Here is a 24,897-nt window from a genome sequence, read left to right as displayed (position 1 = left end):
CTGTGGTTTACAATAACCAGAATGGAGTTGTTTCATTGATAGACCCTCATAGGATTTGACAAGCACCAAAGTTATTAGAAGCTTTGCTTTACTGTAATTGTCACTCTTACTAAATTGTAAAATGACCATTTCAATTTGGAGGATTATTATCCTACTAAACACAAATCAATTCACTATCCTCTAAAATGTAACTATGTTTAAGAACAATAGGCAAGCCACAGCTATTCCCTGTGTGCTGGATGAGGTTGTAAATGTGTCACCAAATGTACAAATCAGGTTGTCACTGAAGCACAATTCTATCTCCAAGAGGGAAGACAATTATTAAGAAGGAGCTTAAAAAAAAAAGACATTTTGTAGATGTATTAAAATAGAAAACATAAGCTGATTAGGCAAAGTTCCAAAGATTCATTAGTTTATTAAAGTAGATTGAAATGAATGTTGAAGAGAGTTAAATAAATTAACCTTTAATGAGTACCCAGGGGCCAAGGAAAAAGAATGACAGAGGATTAGGAGTATTTTGTCTGATTGTTGCATAATGCACGCTGATTAGTTTTTTGTTTTTTTTTTGGAATACTCATTGCTGTATAACAATACTAATAAATAAAAAAGATTAAATTTAAAAACCTCTAGATTATAATTTTTGCTTGCTCTTATGTGTACACAAATACCATGCTTGGCTTTAATAACAATTCCTATAACATTGGCAGAGAGAGACAGGAATTTTTGTCATTACATCAGTGTGTTTTTAAATGTCTCACATGTGAGCGTAGCTTTGGTCAACTAGGGTAATTTATTCCTACCATACTGGGCATACTTTTAGCATTTCAGCATTAGACTCTTCTTCTGAGTTTCATAATGCTTGTTCTGTAAATAATATTAATTGATGGCAAGTTACTTAGAAGATATATTGGTATTTAAACATCATTAAAAAAACTGTTCTGTGCTTCCTTACATGTTCTGGTTTATAATTAGCAAAATTCTTAAAGAGGCATTTTTTTTTTTGAGCAGTGTCAGAAGTACTTTAAGTTTTTGGGGGGATGTCTTAACTGTACTACTATTAAATCATTTACTGCCTGCTAAATACGTTTTGTGTAGGTGGTACTAGGAAAGCATCCTTCCAGGGCTCTCCCTGCTCTCCTTTTCTGCCCCTATTAATTACTGAGTTTTATTTCATGCTTTTATGGATGTCTTCCATCTAAGCTTTTCTTTCTTTATCTTAAATTCAGAGCTGGGAGATCACATGGTTCAACTCATTTTTCAGTTGAGGAAACTGACAAAGAATTACTCACCCAAGGTTACCCTATGAGTTGATGGAAGAGCAGAGACCAGAGCCTGCGTCTTTATGGCCTGTTCTTCCACTACACTTGTATTAGTCAGGGTTCTCTAAAGGGACAGAACTAATAGGGTAGATGTATATATAAAGCGGAGTTTATTAAGGAGTATGGACTCACATGATTACAAGGTGAAGTCCCACAATGGGCCATCTGCAAGCTGAGGAGTAGGGAAGCCACTCTGATGAGTCCCAAAACCTCAAAAGTTAGGGAAGTCGACAGTGCAGCCTTCAGTCTGTGGCCAAAGGCCTGAGAGCCCCTGGCAAACCACTGATATAAATAAGTCCAAGAGTTTAAAAGCTGAAGAACTTGGAGTCTGATGTTCCAGGACAGGAAGCATCCAGTACGGGAGAAAGATGAATACCAGAAGACTCAGCCAGTCTAGTCCTTCCATGCTCTTTTGCCTGCTTAATTCTAGGTGCACTGGCAGCTGATTAGATGGTACCCACCCAGATTGAGGGTGGGTCTGCCTCTCCCAGTCCACTAACTCAAATGTTAATTTCCTTTGGCAACGCCCTCACAGACACACCCAGGAACAATACTTTGTATCCTTCAATCTATTCAAGTTGACACTCAATATTAACCATCACAGTACTTAACTGTGCCTTTGCATTTTTTATATTTTACCAGATCCTTTCTAAAGTTCAGTGGAATCACTGAGGTGACAGGTGACATCGGCAAACCACATTCAGTGTGATTTTTATCCAATGGTGTTATAGTTGCAGTGCTTTCTAGTATTCTTCATGACATTGTACACATATTGGTATAAATGAATGATTACTTGAGGACAGGGGTGGGTGGCCTGGAGTCCCAAGGGTTATGAGATTCAAAGCCAGTCCCCAAGGGCAGTTTGGAATCTTTCTCCTGGAGATTAATAAGAAAACAGATACAATATTTCTGAAGTATTTTATCTGGTTCTTCTAGAAGTAAGGAAAGGAACTTAATCCTGTAATTATACTTTGTCTAAATTTGTTTCCAATATTTCAGTTCTTTTTGTTTTTCCAGTAACCCTTCTAATCTTTCTTTCCAAAAGAGAATCTCATTTTTCATAAAAGTATCATAAACTGGACAAGTTTAAGTCTAACGTATTTATACCACACAACCAATACATTTCCCTACAGATTGTAGGTACAGAGTTAACTTACCTTCTAAGTGTTACCTGGTTTTAACTTTAAAAAATAAAAATAAACTTTGGACAGCGAATACTCATTTTCTGGCTTTAAATTAGAAAACTATTTAGAGCTGTGTTTCTCAATTCTGGCTGCACATTAGAATCACCTGGTAGCTTTTTAAATTTTTGTTTGTTTGTTTTTTACTTTTTGTAGAGATGGACGTCTTGCTATGTTGCCCAGGCCAGTCTGGAACTCCTGGACTCAAGGGATCATCTTGCTGTGGCTTCCCAAAGTGCTGGTATCACAGGTGTGAGCCACCATGCCTGGCCACCTGGTGGCTTTTAAAAACTAGATGCTTAGGTTCCACCCTGACCAATTTAATGAGAATTTCTGGTGATGGAGTCCAGGCATTGTTTTCTGTTTGTTTTGTTTTTGTCTTTTTTTTTTTTTTTTCAGTGCTCCAGTTGAATTTAATATGTAGCCAGGGATAAGACACACTGCCTTAAAGTCTTGATCTCCAGGGCCACTCCTGACAAATATATTATTTTGGACACTGGGTTGGGGCAAGCAAGTAGGCTGATTAAAAAACAACAACAACAACACACACACACACACACAGAACATGGGAGCCCTTTTTTTGCCTCTGTTTGCTTCGGAGAAAACCAGATTTGGGTCACATGTGTGCCAAAGAAAACAATTGCCTTTTAAAAGCCCAAAGAAAGGACCTTTAAGTAGAATTGCTTTTCTGCACTACTGCTATATGGTCATCATTGCATCTGCTCAGGAGGCCAAGCTTCTCGGTCAAGTTTTCAAGAGCCTTAGTTCACCTGCTCTTCCATTTTCTCCTTCCCCCATCATCTCAGGCAAGTGGCCAGTTTCCAGGAAATTCTGAGCCTGTAAATTTGTCAAGCCTGTAAATTTGCTAATCCAAATCTGTCTCCAAAGGATGAGTTTCCCCAAGCCTAACGTCAGGGCGGGGCGGGAGGGTCTAAAAAATAATAATGGAACAAACACAATGGAAGATGGAGACAGATTCAATTAGGAAGGGAATGAAAGTGGAAATGATCTTCCAAATACAAGTAATACCTTGGCATTGAGACCCATTCCAAGATCCTAGTGACATCAATTGAATTGAGAGAATGTTTTGGTCTTTTCTGATCTCAACTTCTTAAAGGCATTTTTTGGAAAGTTACTATGCTTTTATAGTCTGACTTTGCCTGGTACAGTGGTTTCTCTATTTTTTAATCAGAGAGATTGCCTTATACTTTTGCTGCCTCTGGAGTGCCTAGAACTCTTAGGTGTTAAGAATCTGTGCAGTGTTTAAGTCCTACCTCCCACAATGTAATGTAACATGATTTTAACTCTCATACAGTGCTGTTTTGTTGCAGAGACACTCTTAAGTTGAAAATGTTCATGGAATTGAATTCGGCTGTGGCACTCTCTTCAACTCAATCCATCACTTTGCAATCTTCTAGGAGCCCTGATTTGCTCTGTCAATTGTTTGTCACAGAGCATCTTCCTGAAATGAATTTACTTTAAAGTTAAAGATGATTAGAGTGCTTCTTCTCCAGGAGACAATTACATTGCTATATTCTTTGGCAGGGAGAAAAACAATATAGCACTAATTTTTCCAGGCTTTCTTTGAGTATTGTTAAAGGGAGAATTGTTAACTTAATCCAACAGACTATAATAACAAAAAGAATACTGTTATTAAAATGTTAAGATTTTCTAACAAAATTTTAAGGAGTTGTTTGGGAGGAGGGAAGGGAGAAGGATGAAAGGAGAAAGCAAAGGAATCTATTAAGTATTTCTGACCTTCAAAAATACTTTTGTCTTTTGTCAGTGAATGCTATAGACAAAATAAACCAAGTCTGAGACCTATTATGAAAATGCTTTTCCCTATCTTTATCCCAGTACTATGTTATTCTGCCCCTTAGACAATTATACTTTTTTTCTGAATGAATTAATATCTTTTGACAAGCTTTGTTAAGAATACCTAGTAAAGGTCAAGTGTAAGCCATTTACTGCTGTTTCCCGGCAGCCTTTATGCCATGGTAAATAGAGATTGGAAGCAGTTTTATTTTTGAGCATGGATTTATGGATATGCTTCCATTGGATTGTGCTTTTTCTCATACTGAAACCCACAAATGTTGCAGGATTTTCAGGACTGTGGCTTAAGAATTTTTTCATGGAGTCATCTCAGACTCCTCTCTCCTCAACTCCCAGATCCAATTATACACGAAATCCAGATGATTATATTTCTTGAATATCTCTGAAATCCATTCATTTCTTTTCATCCCACTGCCACTGTCTGAGTTCATGCGACTGTCATCTCTCCATTGTATCATTATGGTTTTCTTCTAGCTGGTCTCTCTGCCTCTGGTGTCTTCTCACCTTCAGTGCATCCTTCATCATGCCATAGGAGTGGTCTTTCTAAGGCACAAATCAGATGGTGACAGCCCCCCACCCAGAACACACATATACACACACACACAAATATTAGAATGAACTCTAAGATCCTGCAATAAGTCGTCTGATAAGGCTTTGTGTACTCCTGTGGAGAGAGCTTTTGGGGGTTAGGTAAAACTTCACTGAAGAGGTGACATTTGAGCAGAGTTTTGAAGGATGAATAAAAGTTCTCCAGGTGGAAAAAGGAAAAGTTATATGTCAAGCAGAGGAGATGGTATGTGCAGAAGCACATAGACATGACAGGGCTTAGCATGTTTGAGGAATTTTGAGAATTTTGGCATGAATGAAGCAAAGGGTACTTAGGGGAATTGGCAAGAGATGAAGCTGGTACAGTAATTTGGGCCAGATTTTCTTTGTATGTGTCTGCCTTTCTTTCTTTTGTTGTCTTCTTGAGGAAAAAAAACTATCTTATTAAGTCCTAAAATTCTCAAACCTTACATACTGTCAAGGCACCCAGAATTGTTTGAATGAATTGGACAAATAAAGAGAGAGACTGTCAGTCAATATTAATTTATTGGTTTGTTTATTCCCATATGTATTGAATACCTCAATTGAAATCCAGACTGTAGCAAAATTAAGATCCTACTTATTTTTTTATACAACAGCAATGGTAGGAGTTGTTTCAGACACAGATTAGTGATTTTTTGCAGGCTTTTTCCTTTACAGTCATGCTGTCTTCTCAAGGAGGAGATTCTGGTTTTCCTAGTAGTAGGTTTGACTTCAGCTTAGGCAGGGACTTCTCTAAAGGAGTTAGTCACTTGTCAACACCTTGTATGGATACTCCTAGGAGAAATTGTTATAGGAAAAGTATGGATCTTTAAGGATGCATTAGCATATTACGGGAAGCTCTGTTTTCTCCTGTGTGTTTAATTTCATAGCCAACAGCAAGGGTTATTTCTCATACATTCTTGAAAAACTAGCCCAATGGGGCTAAAAGATTAGGAATGCAGAAAGCATAATTCCAGAACATTAGTGACACAGCATAGCAAAATTAATAGGGTGGGTGCAAGGAGGGAGGATAAAAATTTTGAATATGTAAGTGAAGATTGACCATATTTATGTAGTTCTATCTTTAGGGAATGCTAAACCACAAACTCATCATTGGTTAATTAGAAGATAATTAAAATTGTAGCATAGTGATTGGATAAATAGTTAATGAAGGCTGAATAAACAAAGAAAGGAAATCTGGTGAAATTAGTGTGTACATTTTGGGCAAAGCAAAGATACAAATGTTATTCATGCAGTGCATCAGTCTTAAAGGATACCAATATCCTTCTAGCATTAATTGATAAAATTAACTCTCCAAAGACCAAAAGACCAGCTCTCACTTTCTCCTTCAAAACATCTTACACTGAAATGCAGATTTCTTTGACAGCAATTTCAATTTTCATTCACTCACAGCGTGTGAAATTATTTTGCTGAACCTTGTTTACAACTTATTTACTGGCATCTTAATAATCTATTAGCAGAAATTGGTGTTCTCTGTGTGTAGTAACTGTTCCTACTTAAAGAGCTGGCTCAGCCTAGGCTCCTGACCAGATCTGGCTGACAAGCTAGTTTTCAAAACCAGTGGAGTGGTTTCTGCAGGGAGAACTGTGCTTGCTTTTGATAATTGCCTCAGCTTTATGAAATCAATCAGCCTGAAGGGAAGACCTCATTACAGATCTGACAAGATAGACTCCAATTTCAATACTAGAACAACTCTCTGTCCTCAGGCTCTGAAATCTGCAATTATTTATTTTGTTTAGACAGAGACAACCATAATAGAGTACCTCTGGGCACATTCTCAGGGAAGTACTCAACAGATAACCTAATGGTCAGTGTGTTAGGAACCTGCCCTTTTCCTGTCACTCAGGTGGAAAATTGGTCAACAGGAATTACAGCATGGCCTAGAGCCAGCTCAAAGCAGGCACTGATGAATCACTGTCTTTCCAATCCCCTGCCCCAAAAGATGTGGAGAGAAAGGGTAGCTGCTATAACTGTTCCCAAGGCTAAACTACAGCAAAATAAGGCTTTCTCTTCTCAGTTCCTCTGAAGACTGCCAGACAGACTTTATTCTAAGGAAAATGATAGATCACCCATCTTCCATCTGTCACTTTGAACTGTTCTATCAAATCAACATTTTTTTGAACTTTGTTTTCAATGAGGAATATGATTTTGCTGTGTTTCCCAAGCCTTAAATTGGACAGGGGAAAAAAGTCCTGAAGTGTTCTTCTTCTTGAAGTTGGAAATATGTATTTTGCTTTTCTGCTCACGGAACACAAACACCTTAACAGATTTAGTTCAGACTTTTCTCAAATAATTCACCCTTTACCAGGCCTGGGAGATGTCAACCCCACAGAAAAAACACAGAGAACATTATGAGTGTAGGAAAATATGGATTTAGAGAGAAATGATACTCTCTCTAGTCCAGCTGTAGTATCACTGCTCTGATAGTACAGCACCCAGATGGAACAGAGCATTCCTGAAAGATTTGGGAGGAGACATTTCCATTGTTAGGGGAAAATGTGGTTCTTTCATGTTGGACAGTTCAAGGTAGTGATGAATATGATCTCCTAAACAGAATCCAAGCAAAGAGCAATCACTGACTACTCCCAGCATTATTTATTCATGATTTACTTTAATGGCTTTGTGTTATTAAGAAAAAGTAGGTTAGAAGAGGAATGCAAAGCTAACATCTTCCAAGCTGTAAACAGACTGTAGCCTGGAGGCCGAAGGAGCCACACTACTCAAATGTTCTTATTCCATTTTTGAGGCAAATTTATATAAATCCCCCATTGGTTTAGAAGGGTGTTAACATTTGTTTAGTGTCCAACATGTGCTAGACCTTAAACATACAATCTCTTATTTAATTTTCCTCACTTTGCTGTAAGGGGGGCATTATCATCCCCATTTTACAAGGCAGAAACAGTCTGAGAGAGATCAAGTGACCTGTTTTATACACCTTGTAAGTGGCACACCTAGTAAGTTGCAGATGTGGCTTTGAATGCAGATCTGACTCTAGAGCAGCACTGTCCAGCAGAAGTTTCTGGGATGATTGAAATGTTATATAAATGTGCTGTCCAAAACAGCAGCCACTAGCTACATGTAACTATTGAGCACTTGAAATGTGACTAGTGCAACTGAGCAACTGAACTTTTCACTTTTTTTCTTTCTTTCTGGTTTTGTTTTTTGTTTTTTGTTTTTTTTTTCAGATGGAGCCTTGCTCTGTCAGCCCAGGCTAGAGTGCAGTGGTGCGATCTCAGCTCACTGCAACCTCCGCCACCCGGGTTCAAGTGATTCTCCTGCCTCAGCCTCCTGAGTAGCTGGGATTACAGGCACGTGCCACCATGCCTGGCTGATTTTTGTATTTTTAGTAGAGACGGGGTTTCACCATGTTGGTCAGGCTGGTCTCGAACTCCCGACCTCGTGATTCACCCGCCTCGGCCTCCCAAAGTGCTGGGATTACAGGCGTGAGCCACTGTGCTTGGCCTGAACTTTTCATTTTATTCCATTTTAATTAATTTAAAGAGCTACATACGGCTAGTGGCTACTGTATTGGATAGCACATCTCCAGAGATTGCCTTTTCTTTTTTAAAAACTTTTAAGTTTAGCAGTACATGTGCAGGTTTGTTATAGGGGTAAACTCATGTCATGGGAGTTTGTTGTACAGATTATTTCATTACCCAGGTATTAAGCATAGTACCCTTTAGTTATTTGTCTTGATCCTCTCCCTCCTTCCACCCTCCACCCTCAAGTAAGCCCCAGTATCTGTTGTTCCCCTCTGTGTGTCCATGTGTTCTCATCATTTAGCTTCCACTTATAAGTGAGAACATACAGTATTTGGTTTTCTGTTCCTGTGTGAGTTTGCTAAGGATAATGGCCTCTAGCTCCATCCATGTTCCTGCAAAGGAGATGATCTCATTCTTTTTTATGGCTGCATAGTATTCCATGGTGTATATGTACCACATATCAAAGACATGGAATCAACCTAAATGCCCATCAATGGTAGACTGGATAGAGACTGCCTTTTCTTAACTGTAGTTTGTAAATGGGACATGTAACCTGATGTACATAGAACGATTAACAGAAGATCCATATATGGGATCTCTTTTATAGTATTCTCTTAGGTAAGGGTCTTGGTCAGTGGAAGGACTGTTTTGCCCCTCAGAAAGAGAGAATGAAATTATGCAGATACATTAGGAGTGGAGTGTGTGATTGTCTACCACCACTCCCCAGGCTTCAAGAATCCTAAGATGCAGAAGATACCAGGAATGCTGAAGGAACCCATAAACCTTACTTCCTTCTTCCTTTCATGACAACTCCAGCAGCAGGTCAGCTGGTGCCTGGGGTAGGAAACACAACTACAGATACACCTTGACTTATGATGTAGTTACAATCTGATAAACCCATTGAAAACTGAAAATATCATAAGTCAAAAATTTGTGACTCACTGGGAGCCGCAGCTGACTGCTGCTGCCCAGCGTGGTAAGAGAAGTATGGTTTCTACTGAATGTCTATCACTTTCACATCATAAAGTTGAAAAATCATAAGTCGGACCATTGTAAGTCAGAGACTATCCATGCTGTATCCCAAATTGTAGCTGAGTTCAGTTCAATACTCATTTCTGGAGTGCTTACAATATAGTACAAGGCACTGTGCCACATCTTGGGGGAGGAGAGACTAAAAAATGACTGAGGCGTAAAGTCTGTCCTCAAGGAGTTTACCACTAAGTGGGAGTGGGGCAAGACAGAAGGGAAGGTAGGCTAAGACAGAATACCCAAAGAACTGTAACACAAGGCATGCTCTAAAAGGCTCAGGAAAAGTATAGGCTAACATTCAAGGAGAGCCAGAATAGTATTTTATAATTGAAAAATCCTGAGGCCAGGCACGGCGGCTCATGCCTGTAATCCCAGCTCTTAGGGAGACAGAGGCAGAAGGATAGCTTGAGCCCAGGAGTTACCTGCCTGGGCAACATAATGAGACCCTGTTCACCACAAAAAGGAAAAACAAAAAACCTGTATTCCTTGTGTGACCTTGGGAAATTTACTTCAACTCTGTAAGTTTCCCATTCCTTGTTGTAAAATAAGAATAATAATTAGAAAATGAAATAAAGGGATAATGTTTGTAAACAAGCACATCCTAAACAACCAATGAATAGTAGTTTCCCTGATGGGTAGTTCCCCTCTCTCTGTTGCTGTGTATGTATTGGTTTGGGTAGAGGTAAATAAGGAAAGACACCATGAAGGAAATAGCATCTGAGATAAGCCCTAAAGGAAGGACGATGTTTTAAACATTGAAAATTAAGAAGCAGGTGGAGGAGCAGTGTGAGCCAAAGGTATGGAGGTAGGAAAGTACTGGATGGATTCAGTGAATGCTGTAGTTCCATTTTGCTGGAGTTCCAGCCCTTTTGACTCAAAGTGTGATTCCCACACCAGCAGGATTAGCATCATCTGGGAACTTATAAAAGCAGACCACAACTCAGATTTACTAAATTAGAATCTGCGTTTTTACAAGATCCTCAGGGAACACGTGACCACATTAAAAAGTTTGAGAAGTATTAGGGTAGAGCATAAGCTGGGGCATAGCGGGAGACAAGGCCTGAAATGGATGCGGCCTTTTTATGAGAGACTTTAGTGACTTGACCAAGTAGTTTGGGGAGTCATTAAACGTTGCTGAAGGATCACTGCCAATGAAAATTGGTCTATGACCTGTATCCCACCTTGAAAATGGCGACTTAAAGATAAATTAGGCTCTGAATGTTTGTCTATCACCATTCAAGCAAGCCCCTTAGTGCTTCCAAAAAGACTTTTCCCTTTTCTTTCTCACTTCTTCATTACCTTTACTTATCCATTATTTGTAACTCATACAATTACCCTTGCTTCAGCTAAACCAGTTAGAATATGAACTCATGAAATTGACAATGTAGGTTTCATTTGTTTGACATCAGTTAAGACCTGGCACTGAGAAATGTTCAATTGTTTTGGCTGCTAAGCCCTGTGGCTGAAGAGTAATATTGCAGTCTAACTCTTTTGGACATTGTAAATATTCCCTCAGAAGTAGCAGGTGGAATGGTTGGGTAGTGAGAGCTACAAATATGGTTTTGAGGCCTAGACTGAGGAGGCAGGAAGGGTGAAAGAAAGTGAGGAGGGGCCTCCAGAGATGGATAAATCCTTCAGAAGCACCTGCCAGAACATTAAGGGCCTGGCCATTATCTTAATCCCTTATTTTTCCAAAAGTTTTGAATTGAAAACGAATTTGGAGACCCTCATCTCCCAACATGGAGTCCCATATCTGATTTTAAATTGAAGTCATTTGGAAAATAAGAATTAGGTTATAGAAATTTGTTTTATAGACAAATTAGCTAGACTGTTCTTATTGCCAAGTACTGATATTTATTTTTTCAACATTAATTTATGTGTTGAGATTGTTGCCTTAATTTGAATTTATCAGATTTCTCAAGATTTTAGCCATTTTCTTTTAAAGCGAACTAATCCAGGGTGGAATTGTGTTTCTTTTCACTAGGGTTATACAGTCTCTGAGCCACAGCTGCAGATAAAATGTGGCATGCACTCACAGGGTCACATTTTGGTATTACAACCTGGGGCAATCATTAAAAGTGTTAGATTTCATCATGAAGGTTGGTCCTAATTTGACCTGATAGTGGACAGCTATGTAAAGTGAATTGTGACAGTAACTGTTAAAGCAGCTGGGCACAAAGAGATTATTGATCTTCTCACACAAGAATCATGAAAATTCTTTAGTGCTTTCCTCAAAGCCCACGAATCATTTGCATCTGTATGGCAGACATAACATTGCTTGTCAACTCCTTGACCTGCAGATTGGAGTATTCACTGAGAATCACACTTCATTCTGAGATGTTTAACCCCCTAGTTCCATTAGATAAGAAATGTCATTCTCCAAGGAACCCCACCCCCACCCTTTCCCAATATACATACTTTCTAAAGCAGCCTCATATGTGTTATGGAGTCAGATAATCTGCATTTCAACATGACATGAAATAACAGCTGGTCAGCTGTCTACACCAGTCAACTTGGTTTTAGATGAGATTACGTTACCACATGGATTTGTTTATTGTGAACATAAGATACAGAAATAGTAGAAATCTGTAACAGCAGTGTTTATTATCTATTTGTCTTTATTTTAACAATTTGTGCTTCCCTTTGGACAAACTGTAAATTTTGTGGGCTGGAGGGATGAGGAGATGAGATGTGAGGGAAACAAATGAATGAAGTACGAGGTTTTATTAAATTTATCCTCAGGAATAAAAGGGCAAGGACTGTGAGGAATGCGTAAGACTTTGGACAATTTCTGACTTTGTTAGTTATCTGTTACTCTGTCATTTGTTTTTCTTACAGTGATTATTGGTAGAAACTTTTAAAAGTTAGACATCCTATGTCTTCATTTTAGGTAAGATAAGCAAGAAGCTGTTTTAGGGAAATAAAAGGAACTCCCAAAATAGAGTAGGTGGTAGTTTTTAAAAGCAAGCTGAATGCCTGGGAGCCCAGCAAGGAATGGGTCCCAGGCTAAGCAGTGCCCCTGGATTTAGGCCTGTCAGGAATTCTATAGATAAAATTTCTATAGAAATAGAAGAATAAACTAGATAACCTCAAAACTTTCTTCCAAATCTAATATTTTTCAGTTTCATCATGTCTAGAAAAAATGGTAGAAATTGCTTCCATAAGAGATTTAAAGATAAATTCTGTAGTTTGGGTGAGGATTACAATATGGTAATTGCCAATATTTTTACATTTATGTCATAATTGAAATTTCAGCAATAAGAATTCTTGGAATTAAAGTGCTGGTTTTCTTTTTTAGTATTTAATCATTTTAATGGGACTAGTTTACTTAAAATAGCGTTTGACCTGGGTCACATATATATGACAAAAAAACACCCTTTAAATACCTATTGATTTACTGATTTATTGGTTTATTTGGTCCTGTCTTATGGAAAGAATGAAACAAAACAGTAAAAGTAGCTAGGAAGCACTGGTGTCATAGGATTTTACTGTCTCTTTCATCCTTCCTCTTGAACTACAAATCTTTGGAGACTATATTGGGTATTGGATGATATAAAATATGAGTTTGTGTTCAGCGAGTCAGCTTACTGAGTGAGATGTCCCCCCTCCATATGAGATCTTTCTCTATAAAAAAAATAAGGCCTGAAATGTTGTACTGAATTGTCATGATTTTCACATATCTGGATCATATATGAGGTGGATACACAGAAAGTACTTGAAATCTCAGTCTTATTTGGTGCCAAAAATCTGTACATTCATGTGATTAATAAAATACCTATATCCCTAAGGTTACCATATGGGCCTAAAGAAAGGGCAAGCATAATTATAATAAAATGTCTATAACTGAACACCTTTAACTCATTAGATTTTTTTCCCCTGGATTCCTTCAACTTTTAGAAAAAGGTACAAACAGGAATGAAAAGGTTCAATGAGGAAAGCAGGGTATATCCTTGGATCAGGGCAGATTCAGAACAATCTCCTCACATTGCACATCAGTAACTAGAAATTAAAAATGGAAATTCAATGTTATAATAGTAGTAGTTAATACTTATTGAACATCTACTATGTGCCAGATGTTATGCTGAATGTTCTACATATATAATCTCATTTAATATTTTTAGCAGTCTTGTGAGTGAGGTACTCTTATTAATGTCCTTTTGCAAATTGTGGCTCCAAACCTCCGGAAAATCCTGAGTCATCTACTTAATAAGTCAGGGAAATGGACTAATATATTATTCTGTAAAATTATCAAATGCAGAACAAAAATAAAAAGTTTTTCTGTTTAAACATCATTAATCAGAACCTCCTAATCCCCGAACATTCCTTTTCATCACCATTTTACCATTCTGTAGTATAGTACTCAAATGATGGAGATGCACTTAGAATCTAATTATTTTAAGTAATGTTGATATAATCAGCATCAGAACTTTTAAGCTGTGGCATTAATTCTTGATTATCAGCTGTCAGGTCTTTAATTACATGGGTTAAAAGAATGAGTCATCTACCCCCATCCAATTAAGGATTAATTCATTTGGGCACTCAAGGTATGGTGCTAGGCACCAAGAATACAATTGTGGGAGGGAGGGAGAGAGGGAAGTTTCCTTTTTAGAAGAGCTTTCAAGTTTATAGGGGGAAAGTTTGTTTTAATTTACTTAGAATAATGTAATTCTCATAAATATGTATTTGTTTATCTTTGCCACAGCCTTAGGTGTGTTATCACTCTCTTTTACACATTATGAAACCAAGACTAAGAGAGACCACATGACTTGCCAAAAGGTATCAGCTAGTAAAGGATAACCAGGATTTGAATCCGGTCTGTCGGGATCTTTCCACTATGCCATTCTATCTTCCATGGAACTTGTTTTGATCAGTATATTGCAGAAAGAAATTCCAAGAAAAGTTTTGGGCTAGTATATTAATCATATTTGACTCTGGGACTAATCAGGTACAAGAACAATCTTCATTTGTAAATGGAATAAACATCTAGTCTTCTTTTTAAATAGTCTTGGTCATGATCTCAATTTTTTTTAGTACATAGCAATTGATGTTTGTTTCTTTAGTTCTAGTCATGGTAGGGATTTAATAGAACATGTATATGATGCAGTGAACAGTTTGCTTAAGATCCAGAAGCAAGTTTTACTCTTTCACTTAGTTACTCACATGATGTAAGGAAGAATGTTTGACAAGTTCCAGAAGACATTTAATGGAGGTGATCCAAGTGGAGTCTGATTGCTGAAAAGCAGTACTTGTTATGTGGGCTGAAAACATTAGCAAGAAGATACTCTTTATTATAAATAATAATTTAATGTCATTTCTCTTTTTTTTTTTTGAGATGGAGTTTCACTCTTATTGCCCAGGCTGGAGCGCAATGGCACGATCTCGGCTCACTGCAACCTCTGCCTGTTGGGTGCAAGCGATTCTCCTGCCTCAGCCTCCCAAGTAGCTGGGATTACAGGCATGCGCCACCACGCCCGGCTAATCTTGTATTTTTAGTAGAGACGGGGTTTCTCCATGTTGGTCAGGCTGGTCTCGAACTCCTGACCTCAGGTGATCTGCCTGCCTCGGCTTCCCAAAGTGCTGAGATTACAGGTGTGAGTCACCATGCTGGCCCGTTAAAATCTTAGCATTCATTTTATTGAAACTTGATTGACCTTTAGCTGACTGGATTTCAAGGTTTTTCTTTTTAACTGACAATTTACAGCATTACCTCAAGAATTGTACAGCTATGGGCCATAGAAAATTTGGGAGTTAAAGAATGAACTATGGGCCGGGCACGTGGCTCATGCTTGTAATCCCAGCACTTTGGGAGGCTGAGGCGGGTGGATCACCTGAGGTAAGGAGTTTGAGACCAGCCTGGCCAACATGGCAAAACCTCGTCTCTACTAAAAATACAAAAATTAGCCAGGCATGGTGGCGCATGCCTATAATCCCAGCTACTAGAGGATCGCTTGAACCCGGGAGGCGGAAGTTGCAGTGAGCCAAGATCGTGCCGCTGCACTCCAGCCTGGGCAACAGAGCAAGGGACCATCTCAAAAAAAAGAAAGAGTGAGCTATATCAACCTGATTTCCCCCCTTTGATAGGATTAGAGAACCAGTGGAGAAAAGGCTTACAGGAGATGTCTTAACTTTGCGCTTTAAAAAAGCTTTTGATTTCACATTTCATGAAGTTTAATTGAAACACTTGAAATTTCAGGTGCTGCTGCCAGAGGAGTAAGAGCTGTCTCTGTCTCTGCTTGCCCCTGATTGAACCGTGTAAGACTTGGAGAGTAGAAAATACCTTTTGCCATTTTATATGGTGCAACAGTGACGAGTAAAGTGACCATGCTTCTAATATTATTTGAAGAGAATGAGATTAACATTACCGAAATCTAGGTCATAACTCCCCATTGCTCCAGCTACTAAATAACCCCCTTACAATTTCTATATATTTGTTTCCTTTTCTCATTTGCCATGGAGTTATGGTTTTCTGATTTTAGAGACCCCTATATTACTATTGGAAGTGACTTTGACACAGGATAGTCTGATGATTATATCTGCATCAGTTCAACATACCTTGTAATGAAAGAATGGTAAAATGTCAGGAGATAATCCAAGGAATGCAAAGCCAAACTTTTTACAAGGAACAGTGGGTCCAACCATAGCCACATTTAATGAGGGACCTATCTCCTTAAGGGAGGAAGTAGAAGACAGTTGCTAGCTTATGACTAAAAATGTTAAGTTGCCACAGAAACAGGAGGGATCTTACAAATGACAGAGCCACAGTCTTATATTTTAATTTTGTGCTTACCAAAAAGATCTGTAAAAATTACAGAAGGCAACTGTCTTTAAGGAATTCACCTGTTTCTCCTAGCCTCTTAAGATTTAAAAGGTTTTCCACTAGTGGCTCATATAATAAAATCTGGAGAAGATCCCAGTCCTTAATGGAGTCTGGACTTTGGCTTTCTTTTTCTTCTTTAGGGTTGAACCAGCTGCCCTTTGACCCTGCTAACAACAACGAGCCCCTGCAGTTTGGTAGTGCCAGTGGCCCTCTGGTCACAGAAGGCCTCATTGAGAATGGAGGGGAATCAAGCAAGAAAAGAAAGAGAACAAATACTCCTTCAGGTAAGCTAGGTGATAATGCACTGTCTTAAGCCAGTGCCAGAGTCAATATTTTCCCAGAGCCTAGTATGTGGCAGGTCACATACTATGCTAGAGCTTGTAGGAACTAAAGAAATGAGAAAGAGTCCCCTGTCCTCATGGAACTCATTATGGGATTGAAGGATGGAAAAGCACATACACGAATAATTGTGATAATTGGATAGAGTATCATCAGTGCTGTAAATGCTACTAAAATGTATGTAAAACATTGGTGCAGACTAGGGAAAGCTGTGTTTATGTGAAAATAAATAGGTAAGAATAAGAGGAGCAGGTCTTCAAACTCAGATCTCATGGTTCCTCTTTTCAGCTTTCTTTTTTTTCTGCTACTCCCCAAAACAAGTCTTATATTTCAGCCACACTGATCCACTGCCTTTCTCTGAAGACACTGTGCTTACCTACCTCACCACCGTGCTCACACCATTCATTTCCCTTTCCCAGCATGCTCCCCTTCTTCTTTCACTTGTCAAAGTCTTATCCAACTGTCAGTGCCTAGTACAAGTCCCACCCTCTGTAAGAAGCCTTCTGGATCATCTTAATTAGAAATGTTCTCTTGTACCTCTGAAATATATCGGTCATTAAATTCATATCAATCACTTGACACTGATTGTGGACCACCTTGAACTATTGCTTATGAGTTTGTGTATATATATATGTCTTAGCTTTTCAACTCAGTTATAACTCCCCTGTTGGAAGGGCCCCAACTGTCTTAGCAGAGATATGGTGTCTTACACAAAATAGATGCTCCAGAAATATTTGTTGCTTGATCACATATTTGATTGAATAATTGCTTTCTCTATGCCTTTATATCCCCTATTATTTTCTTGTCATTTTCAGGGTAGAGCTTTGCACGAAACTGTGCCTTTGTATCTGAATTTGACCAACTGACAGCTTCACTTGTCCCTAAAGGCTACTCAGACATTTGTGAGATTACACCCTTAGAACAGGCACAAATCAAATCTGGGTGCTTGTGAAAAAAAAATACCTGGCCCTAATGGAAACCTTGCCTTATTACAGCTGAGATTTCTTAAGTGCCCAAGGGAAACTGATAGGTAGAGTTTAAATGTCCTGCCTCACTATGAAGTAGATCAGTAATCAGGATTAGACATTACTGCCCATACTTGACCACATAATCTTTCTTTGTGGATCTGGTTGCTTTGTAGCTTTTATAAGATGAGCTCAGAATTCTTCAGAGTATGTTTCCTCTTAAATTTTACCTTTTCCCTATGGAAATGTTTCCTTGGTGATGCTGTAGCTGTACAACTTGTCTAAGATGGCAGCAAATCCATTTATTCAGATGGTACTCTATAGCAAAAAAGTAGAAGATTGTTAAACCCATGTAAAATCACAATGCCAAGTTCTTTTCTCAAAGTTGCCAACTGCTCCCTGGTTTGAGAGCCATCTGGATTTGTAGAAGCAGAAATACCAACTCTTTCATGAAATACTTCCACTAAAGTGGAAAAAACCGTGAGTCAACAAGGCCAACTGGATGATGACTAAAATCGAATGCGTTGTTTTAAGCAACATCATGGTACAATAATATTCAAAGAAGGTGTCAGCTCTCTGGAAGAGTGGGAAACTACCCAGGAATAATTACGATACCAAAGTGAGCATCCACGTGTGGGCAGAGTCCTATTTCCATTGTCTTTTCTCTATAAGCCTGTGTTGAAAGATAGATTTGTGCTTAAATGTGTCAAAAGTAGTATTGCCGAAATTCATGTGAATAACGAATGATTCAGTGTGAAAAGAGGGATCTTCAGCCAGTTTTCATTTGCAATAATTATTTAATCACAAAAGTTCAAGATCTCCAGAAAGACCCTTCAAAATCAATAATAATTTGTATTGGTATGGTGATTGTTTCTTTCTCTTAATGTATTCTCATACTCATTGCATTTTACACATGAGGTGCTAATCACTAGAGAGGAGAAATAACTTTGTCTGAGGTAGACTAGCATCACCAGGAGTGTTATAATTAGATAAGGACCTCCAGAGAGTATCCAGTCTTGATCATAGACCTCCCAACTCCATTCTCAGCTTTCCTTTAGAAATTCTGGAAATCAAAATGATACTTGACAATATAAAGACAGTGAACAATTACAGCACTACAAGGCTAGATTAATAGGAGAAAGTGGGCCTGTAGAGCAGCAAGAAGAAATTTGGTCAGCCATAAAGAAGAACTATTATCAGAATGGGTTATCAGAAAACTTGTTCAGGCTCACTTGGAAGAGAAATATAAAAAGGAGATGAACACTCATCTGCTTGAGAGTACTTTTATTTCCTTTCTTACCTGAAAGGAGGGCTACGAACCAGGAAACTTTTCTATGACACTTACAGCCTTTTGATTTACCTCAGACTCACAGGACTGAGACTTTTTATTTCATGTGTACTTTGAAGTCCACAACTGAAAGCATTGATTGTTTTTAAAGAGAGAAAATGCCACCATTTTATATCTTGGTGTGTGGTATTTCTAGCATGTCAGCTGAATTATTATCTTGCCAAAGGCAAGAAGAGCCTATTGTTCCCTCAGATAGAATTAAAATAAGAAAAAGGGTAGACTAATAGCCCTACTCAGTTTCTTTAGTCCTTTGGACATTTTTATCTGATTACAGTTTCAAGAAATAAAACCATTATCTTGAAAACTGGAGGATCAAAAAAGTAAGCCTACTTTCTTTCTCAGGTCTGATAGAAGAAATCCAGTGTGAAGTTTTCATTTTCAAGGACTGTCCAGGGGAGGGCAGACAGGGTGGCACAAAAGAGACAGGATAGAAAAATGGAAATACATCTCTCTTAAGTTGCCCCAATCATTGAAATAGCTTTGGAATGATTTTGTGACTTCATTGTAATTAGGTCATTAGGAATTCTCTCAGCAGACATGAAGTGTAAGTAGCCTGATACGTTGGTAATATAGAGGCTAGTGGTAGATGTTTAAGTCTAGTATTTTAGAGTTGGAGACAACCTCAACTAACTCCATCTTTTTTTTTTTTTTTTTTTTTTTTTTTTTTTTTTTTTTTGAGAGAGAGGGTCTCACTCTGTCACCCAGGCTGGAGTGCAATGGCTCTATCACAGCTCACCTCCCAAGCCTCAGGTGATTCTCTTGCCTCAGCCCCCCGAGTAGCTGGAACTACAAATGTGTGCCACCACACCTGGATAATTTTGGTATTTTTAATAGAGACAGGGTTTCTCCACGTTGCCCAGGCTGGTCTCGAACTCCTGGGCTCAAAAGATCCACCCGCCTCAGCCTCCCAAAGTGCTGGGATTACAGGCATGAGCCACCATGCCTGGCCAAACTCCATCATTTTTATAAATGAAGAAACTGAGACCCAGAGAAGGGGTTTGTGTGAGGTCACATGGTTAATTCATGGCAGAATGAGAACTAGTTATTACCAGACCCATATAATCATTTCAAATTGGCTAGGACTGTGGCATGTAATCGATTCATTTTTACTGTGAAAGTGTGTCTGTAACCTGGAAATGCTAACTTCTCTCATGCTAATAGTACTACGTGATTTGTCACAAGCTCACCTGGTGGTATGGGAGGCCCCGTATCTGTTTTGGCTGCTGCAAAACAGGGGAAGGCACTTTGTTCTCAAGACAGAAAAGAGTTTGAGACTGGGAAATAACTATGAAGGAATTGCATTTTTAGAGCAGAACTCGGGCAACTCAGCAAATTACAGAAGAATCTTTTTGTGACACCTGATTACTTGGTAAGGGACAGTTTGTGTCCTCCATCCCAGCCTACCCTTAAGGCCATTCCATTCAAGCAGGAAAACATTTTATACTTATGTTTTGTCTGTGGTTGTGTTAGGCCATTCTTTCATTGCAATAAAGAAATACCTGAGACTGGGTAATTTATAAAGAAAAGAGGTTTAATTGTCTCACTGTTCGGCAGACTTTATAGGAAGCATGGTGCTGGCGTCTGCTCAGCTTCTGGGGAGGCCTTAGGAAGCTTTTACTCATGGCAGAACTCAAAGGGGAAGCAGGCATGTCACATGGCGAAAGCAGGAGCAAGAGAGAGAGTGGAGGGGGAGACGCCACACTTTACAACAACCAGATCTCATAAGAACTCACTATCACAAGGACAGCATCAAGCCATGAGGGATCTTCCCCTGTGACCCAAACACCTCTCACCAGGCCCCACCTCCAACATTGGGGATTATAATTCAGCATGAGATTTGGGAAGGAACAAGTACCTAAACTATATCAGTGATTTAAACTTTGTTGTATAACTTCATCTAGAGAATCTCTTTCAGTTTCTTGATTATTGGGCAAAGATTTGTCTGGAAAAAAATCAGTTTTAGGTGAGTAAAACTGAATTTCAGAGTAAGAGGATTCTTGCATTTTGAGAAGTTGTTTTCATCTCCTCCTAGCTTAGTAAAGTGCAGAAGGCAAATGTCATTTTTGTCCTTGGGACCTGTAAGGTCCTCCCTAGCCTTAATAATGGAAAGGAGCACACTCAGACATGTAGTGAAAACTATACTGAAGTCTGTGCTTTTAGTACTGAATTTGACACTTATTATTAGACTTTTGGCCTTAGGTAAACCACAGAAGCCATTTCTAAGCCTCAGTTTCCAAATTTGTTTAACGGGGAAAGCAACTTAAAAGCAGTCAGATAATACTTTTATGGTTACTGCTCTGCTTCTTATGGTGTAAGAGCATGAAATAACCACACTGGTTTTCTTTTTCCAGTTCTGAATCAAACTGAGAAAAAAAAAAACACAAAACACCTCAGGAGGAAAAAAATATGGCACCGACTTTATTATAGATAAAACTATGTTGAAGAACATGGCTTGTGTCTAAGGCCTAATGAGATTTCCTACCACCTCTAGCTTCAAATGTATTCCTTGATACTCACCTGTGGAGATGACTGAGCCTTCAGAGCAGACCATTTACCGTCCCAGCGCCCTTGAGAGTGATGGCCTGTGTCACACTTCAGTGGAAGCTAGAAATGAAGAGCAAAATGGGCCTGTAGGTCTACCTCTAGAAGATGGTGCCTGTGCCCTGACTAGGCTCTACTCACTCATAAAAGAGTTGGAGGGCATTTAGACCTGAGAGCCAGAATGCACAGGATAGGCCATGAATAAGTGCTAATTTTTTTTTTTTTTTTATAGTATTAGTATTTTTTTTTGAGACAGAGTCTCCCTCTGTCACCCAGGCTGGAGTGCAGTGGTGCTGTCTCGAGTCACTGCAGCCTTGAACTCCAGGTCTCAAGCAATCCTCCTGCCCCAGCACCCCAAGTAGCTGGGACTACAGGCCATGCCTCTATGCCTGGCTAATTTTTGTATTTTTTGTAGAGACGGGGCTTCACCAGGTTGCCCAGCCTGGTCTGGAACTCCTAGCTCAAGCCATCCACGCGCTTTGTCCTCCCAAAGTGCTGGGATTACAGGCGTGATAATCAGATAAGTCAATCTTGCTGCTGTGCCAAAGAATAAGCAGGGGTGAAAGCCCAGAGAAGTTTTTATGGTACTCTGTGTCCCCCTCCACAAACACAATGGAAATTTCTTCTTCACCACAGAATGGCGACAAGTGGGGACAAGAACCAAACCCCTACATTCCCCAATATTGCTGTTTAAGATTAGCATGATTTTGATTTTTCAGTCTTTTCCTTAGGATTTTTTTATACCAGGGGAAACTGGCAATGACAGTCCATTGTGTGGTATAGGTAAATAGGGTTGTTCTAGTACACATGTGTTACATTTATATTTTTACTTCTTCATGTACAAAATTGAGACATTCCAAATGGAATCAAACTCATATCCTCTATTGTTGAAGTAGTACCTTACAATGAAGAGATTTCATTTTTATGAATTTGAAACACAGAATACTTCTGCTGCCATTTCAGCATTGTCACATGTGGTTGCAAACTCTACCAGCTTTCCCTTCTCTTCCACAACACCAAAGTATAACAATTAAAATACCGTTTTACTACTACTACTAATAGCTAATACCTGTGGAACACCTACTGTATGCCTGACACTATGTATTTCAAATATATTATTTGATTTTCACAGCAACCCTATCAGGTAAGTACAGTTATTATCCTCACTTTACAGATAAGGAAACAAACACAGAGACTAATTTGTCCAAATAGTAATGTGTCCCAATAGTAAGTAGAGGAGATGAGATTCAAACCCAGGCAATATAGCTCCAAAATCAGTGTCTGGAATCAATTAAATCAAAATGAAAATGGGGCCAGGTGTCTATGCTATTTTAGAGTACCCCAGATGATTCCAATATGCAGCCATGCTTGAGAAGCAGTGCAGCTAATTATACTGTATCAAAGGACTATTATACGTGTACCTAGGCCACTGTGATTCAGAATGCTGGACATTTGTAGTACTCTGTGACACAATGTGTCCAGAGTCCTCTATTAGGAACTGAAATGACAGAAGTGACAGTAACAGAGTAGACCAAAAGATGGTAAAGTGGTTGTGTAAATGTTGACCTCTCTAGGTATCTCAACACAGAAAGAAGAGACCACCTAATTTGCAATTTTCTCTTTCTCTGCTTTCTCTGCTCTATTTCCTGATGTCCATTGATTATCTACAGAAATAAAAATCCATAATGATGAAATTCCTGCTTTTTGTGTGCTAAGGGGACAGTCTTGATTTTTTTCCAATCTTCCATATCCTCCATAATGTGAGCTATTCACTTTAAGTCATGTAGATTGTAGTATTTCACATTGAGCAATTGCTTGTATAATATAATTAATTTTAAAATATTTTGCTTATTCTGCATTTGAATTTTAAGCAAAAGCATCTTTAGTGTTCAAGCTGTTTTGTAGAATATGGTGAGGTGATGAGAGTGGTACACAAAACCATTAGAGAGATACTCAACTGCAGAAACAGAGTGTACTAATTTTGGGAGAGGGGGCAGGTTTCAGCAGGTGGCATTCCCTATCTCCAGCCACATTCTTCTGCATATTTGATTCAATAGCAACTATAACAGCAGCAGTAGCTTTTATTAAATATTGATTGTATGCCAGCCGCTATGACCAAGTGCTTTACATGTATAAACTCAAGCAAACTTCCCAAGAAATCTATAAGATAGACACCATTCCCTACTTCTTTACAGATTTTTAAAAAACCTGAGGCTTGGAAAACATAGGAAATTTTTCCAGGTGACAACTAATAAATAGTATAAGCAGATTTGAAAGAGGGAGGCAGAGTAACAGTTGTTAAGAGCACGTGTTCAGAATCCTGGCCCTGATTTTAGGCAAGTTATTGCAGCTCTTGAAGCCTAGTTTCCTTACCTACAAAATAGAGGTAATAATACCAAGTGCACAGGTTTGTTTTAGGATTCAATGAAAAAACGAATAAATAGTGCTTAGTGCCTGGTTTTCTTTTATTCAGTGAATATTTATTTAGTCTTAATAAGTGTGAGGCATAGTGGTAGGCTTTAAGTTACCACAGTAAGCTGTGAATGAGACAGATTCCAATTCTGGCCTTGAGATGCTAACAGTCTAGTAAAGAAGACAGTCATTAAGCAAATAACTGTGCAAACAATTATTTGCAATTATGCTGAATGCTATGAAAGAGTGACAGGTCATAGTGAACACTCAGTAAATAAGAGCAAATATTTACTGAGTGTCTTTTAAGTACTAGGCACTATGCCAGGTAGAAGATTGAGTGCAAGTGCACAATTGGGATGAGGAATGGAGGCATTTTCATGAAATTTTATGTGAAATTAGGGTGCATCTAAAGAAGCCATCTGCTTTCTTCTGGTCAGTCAAGGAAGCTTCGTGGGGAGGAGGTAAAACGTAGAAGATGCTTGGTGTAGTTTATTGGAAAGATAAGAGATCAAGTTGAAAACATCCCATCTTTGCCCAAGATTAGTTCCTGGAGATTGTGTAAATCTTGTAATGTGAGAGGCATTCCCAGCATGAGTGGCCTTTGTATCTGGCAAGAGGCTTGTGTGACAAACCACAGTGACCAGGCTTTTTCTCTGAGATGAACACTAAGTGCTGAATTTGCTTCAGAACTTGACATAAAGTCTGAGCAGGCAACAAGTCATAACTACATACTGTTTTCAGATGCTGATTCACATATCACCTCATACAAATACAGTGGTTCTGCTGGCAAGCTATTTTCTAATCTGGCCTTTTATATTCCCCTCCATAATTACCCTGATCTAGGATGAACAGCCTGAGAAACATTGACTAATGCATCCTAAATTACATTAGCAAGGCAACCACAAGCTTTCAGCTTCTCTTGATTTTGTGTGAGGTCTCTGTTAAGCAGTTCTTACCACATTAGGTGTTCAGAGAGGACTACAGATCTTCCAGGCTGGAGCTTGCCATCAGTTAAGACTGTCATCCTTTGCTACAAAGCACCA

At 38.8% G+C, this 24,897-nt stretch overlaps 1 protein-coding gene across 12 annotated transcripts in view; it reads left to right on the top strand.

The window, feature by feature from the left end:
- Window positions 1-24,897, top strand: part of ENOX2 (ecto-NOX disulfide-thiol exchanger 2) — a 278,132-nt gene that overhangs the window by 106,926 nt on the left and 146,309 nt on the right. For 6 of the 12 annotated variants that reach the window (XM_054472149.2, XM_063660718.1, XM_054472150.2 and 3 more), the window contains one exon: window positions 16,390-16,533. The exons of 4 other annotated variants lie outside the window; for them this stretch is intronic. Coding sequence is in view for 1 of the 8 variants with exons in the window: in XM_063660714.1 (XP_063516784.1) it covers window positions 16,390-16,533 (144 nt within the window). In the remaining 7 variants the exon portion in view is untranslated. Of the gene's footprint in view, window positions 1-15,625; window positions 15,685-16,389; window positions 16,534-24,897 lie in introns of those variants that run through there. 2 more of the 12 variants (XM_063660713.1, XM_063660712.1) reach the window with 1 other exon arrangement.

The sequence above is a fragment of the Pongo pygmaeus genome, chromosome X, assembly GCF_028885625.2.
Source record: "Pongo pygmaeus isolate AG05252 chromosome X, NHGRI_mPonPyg2-v2.0_pri, whole genome shotgun sequence".
NCBI lineage: Eukaryota > Metazoa > Chordata > Mammalia > Primates > Hominidae > Pongo > Pongo pygmaeus.
This window is presented reverse-complemented; position numbering and strand designations above follow the sequence as displayed.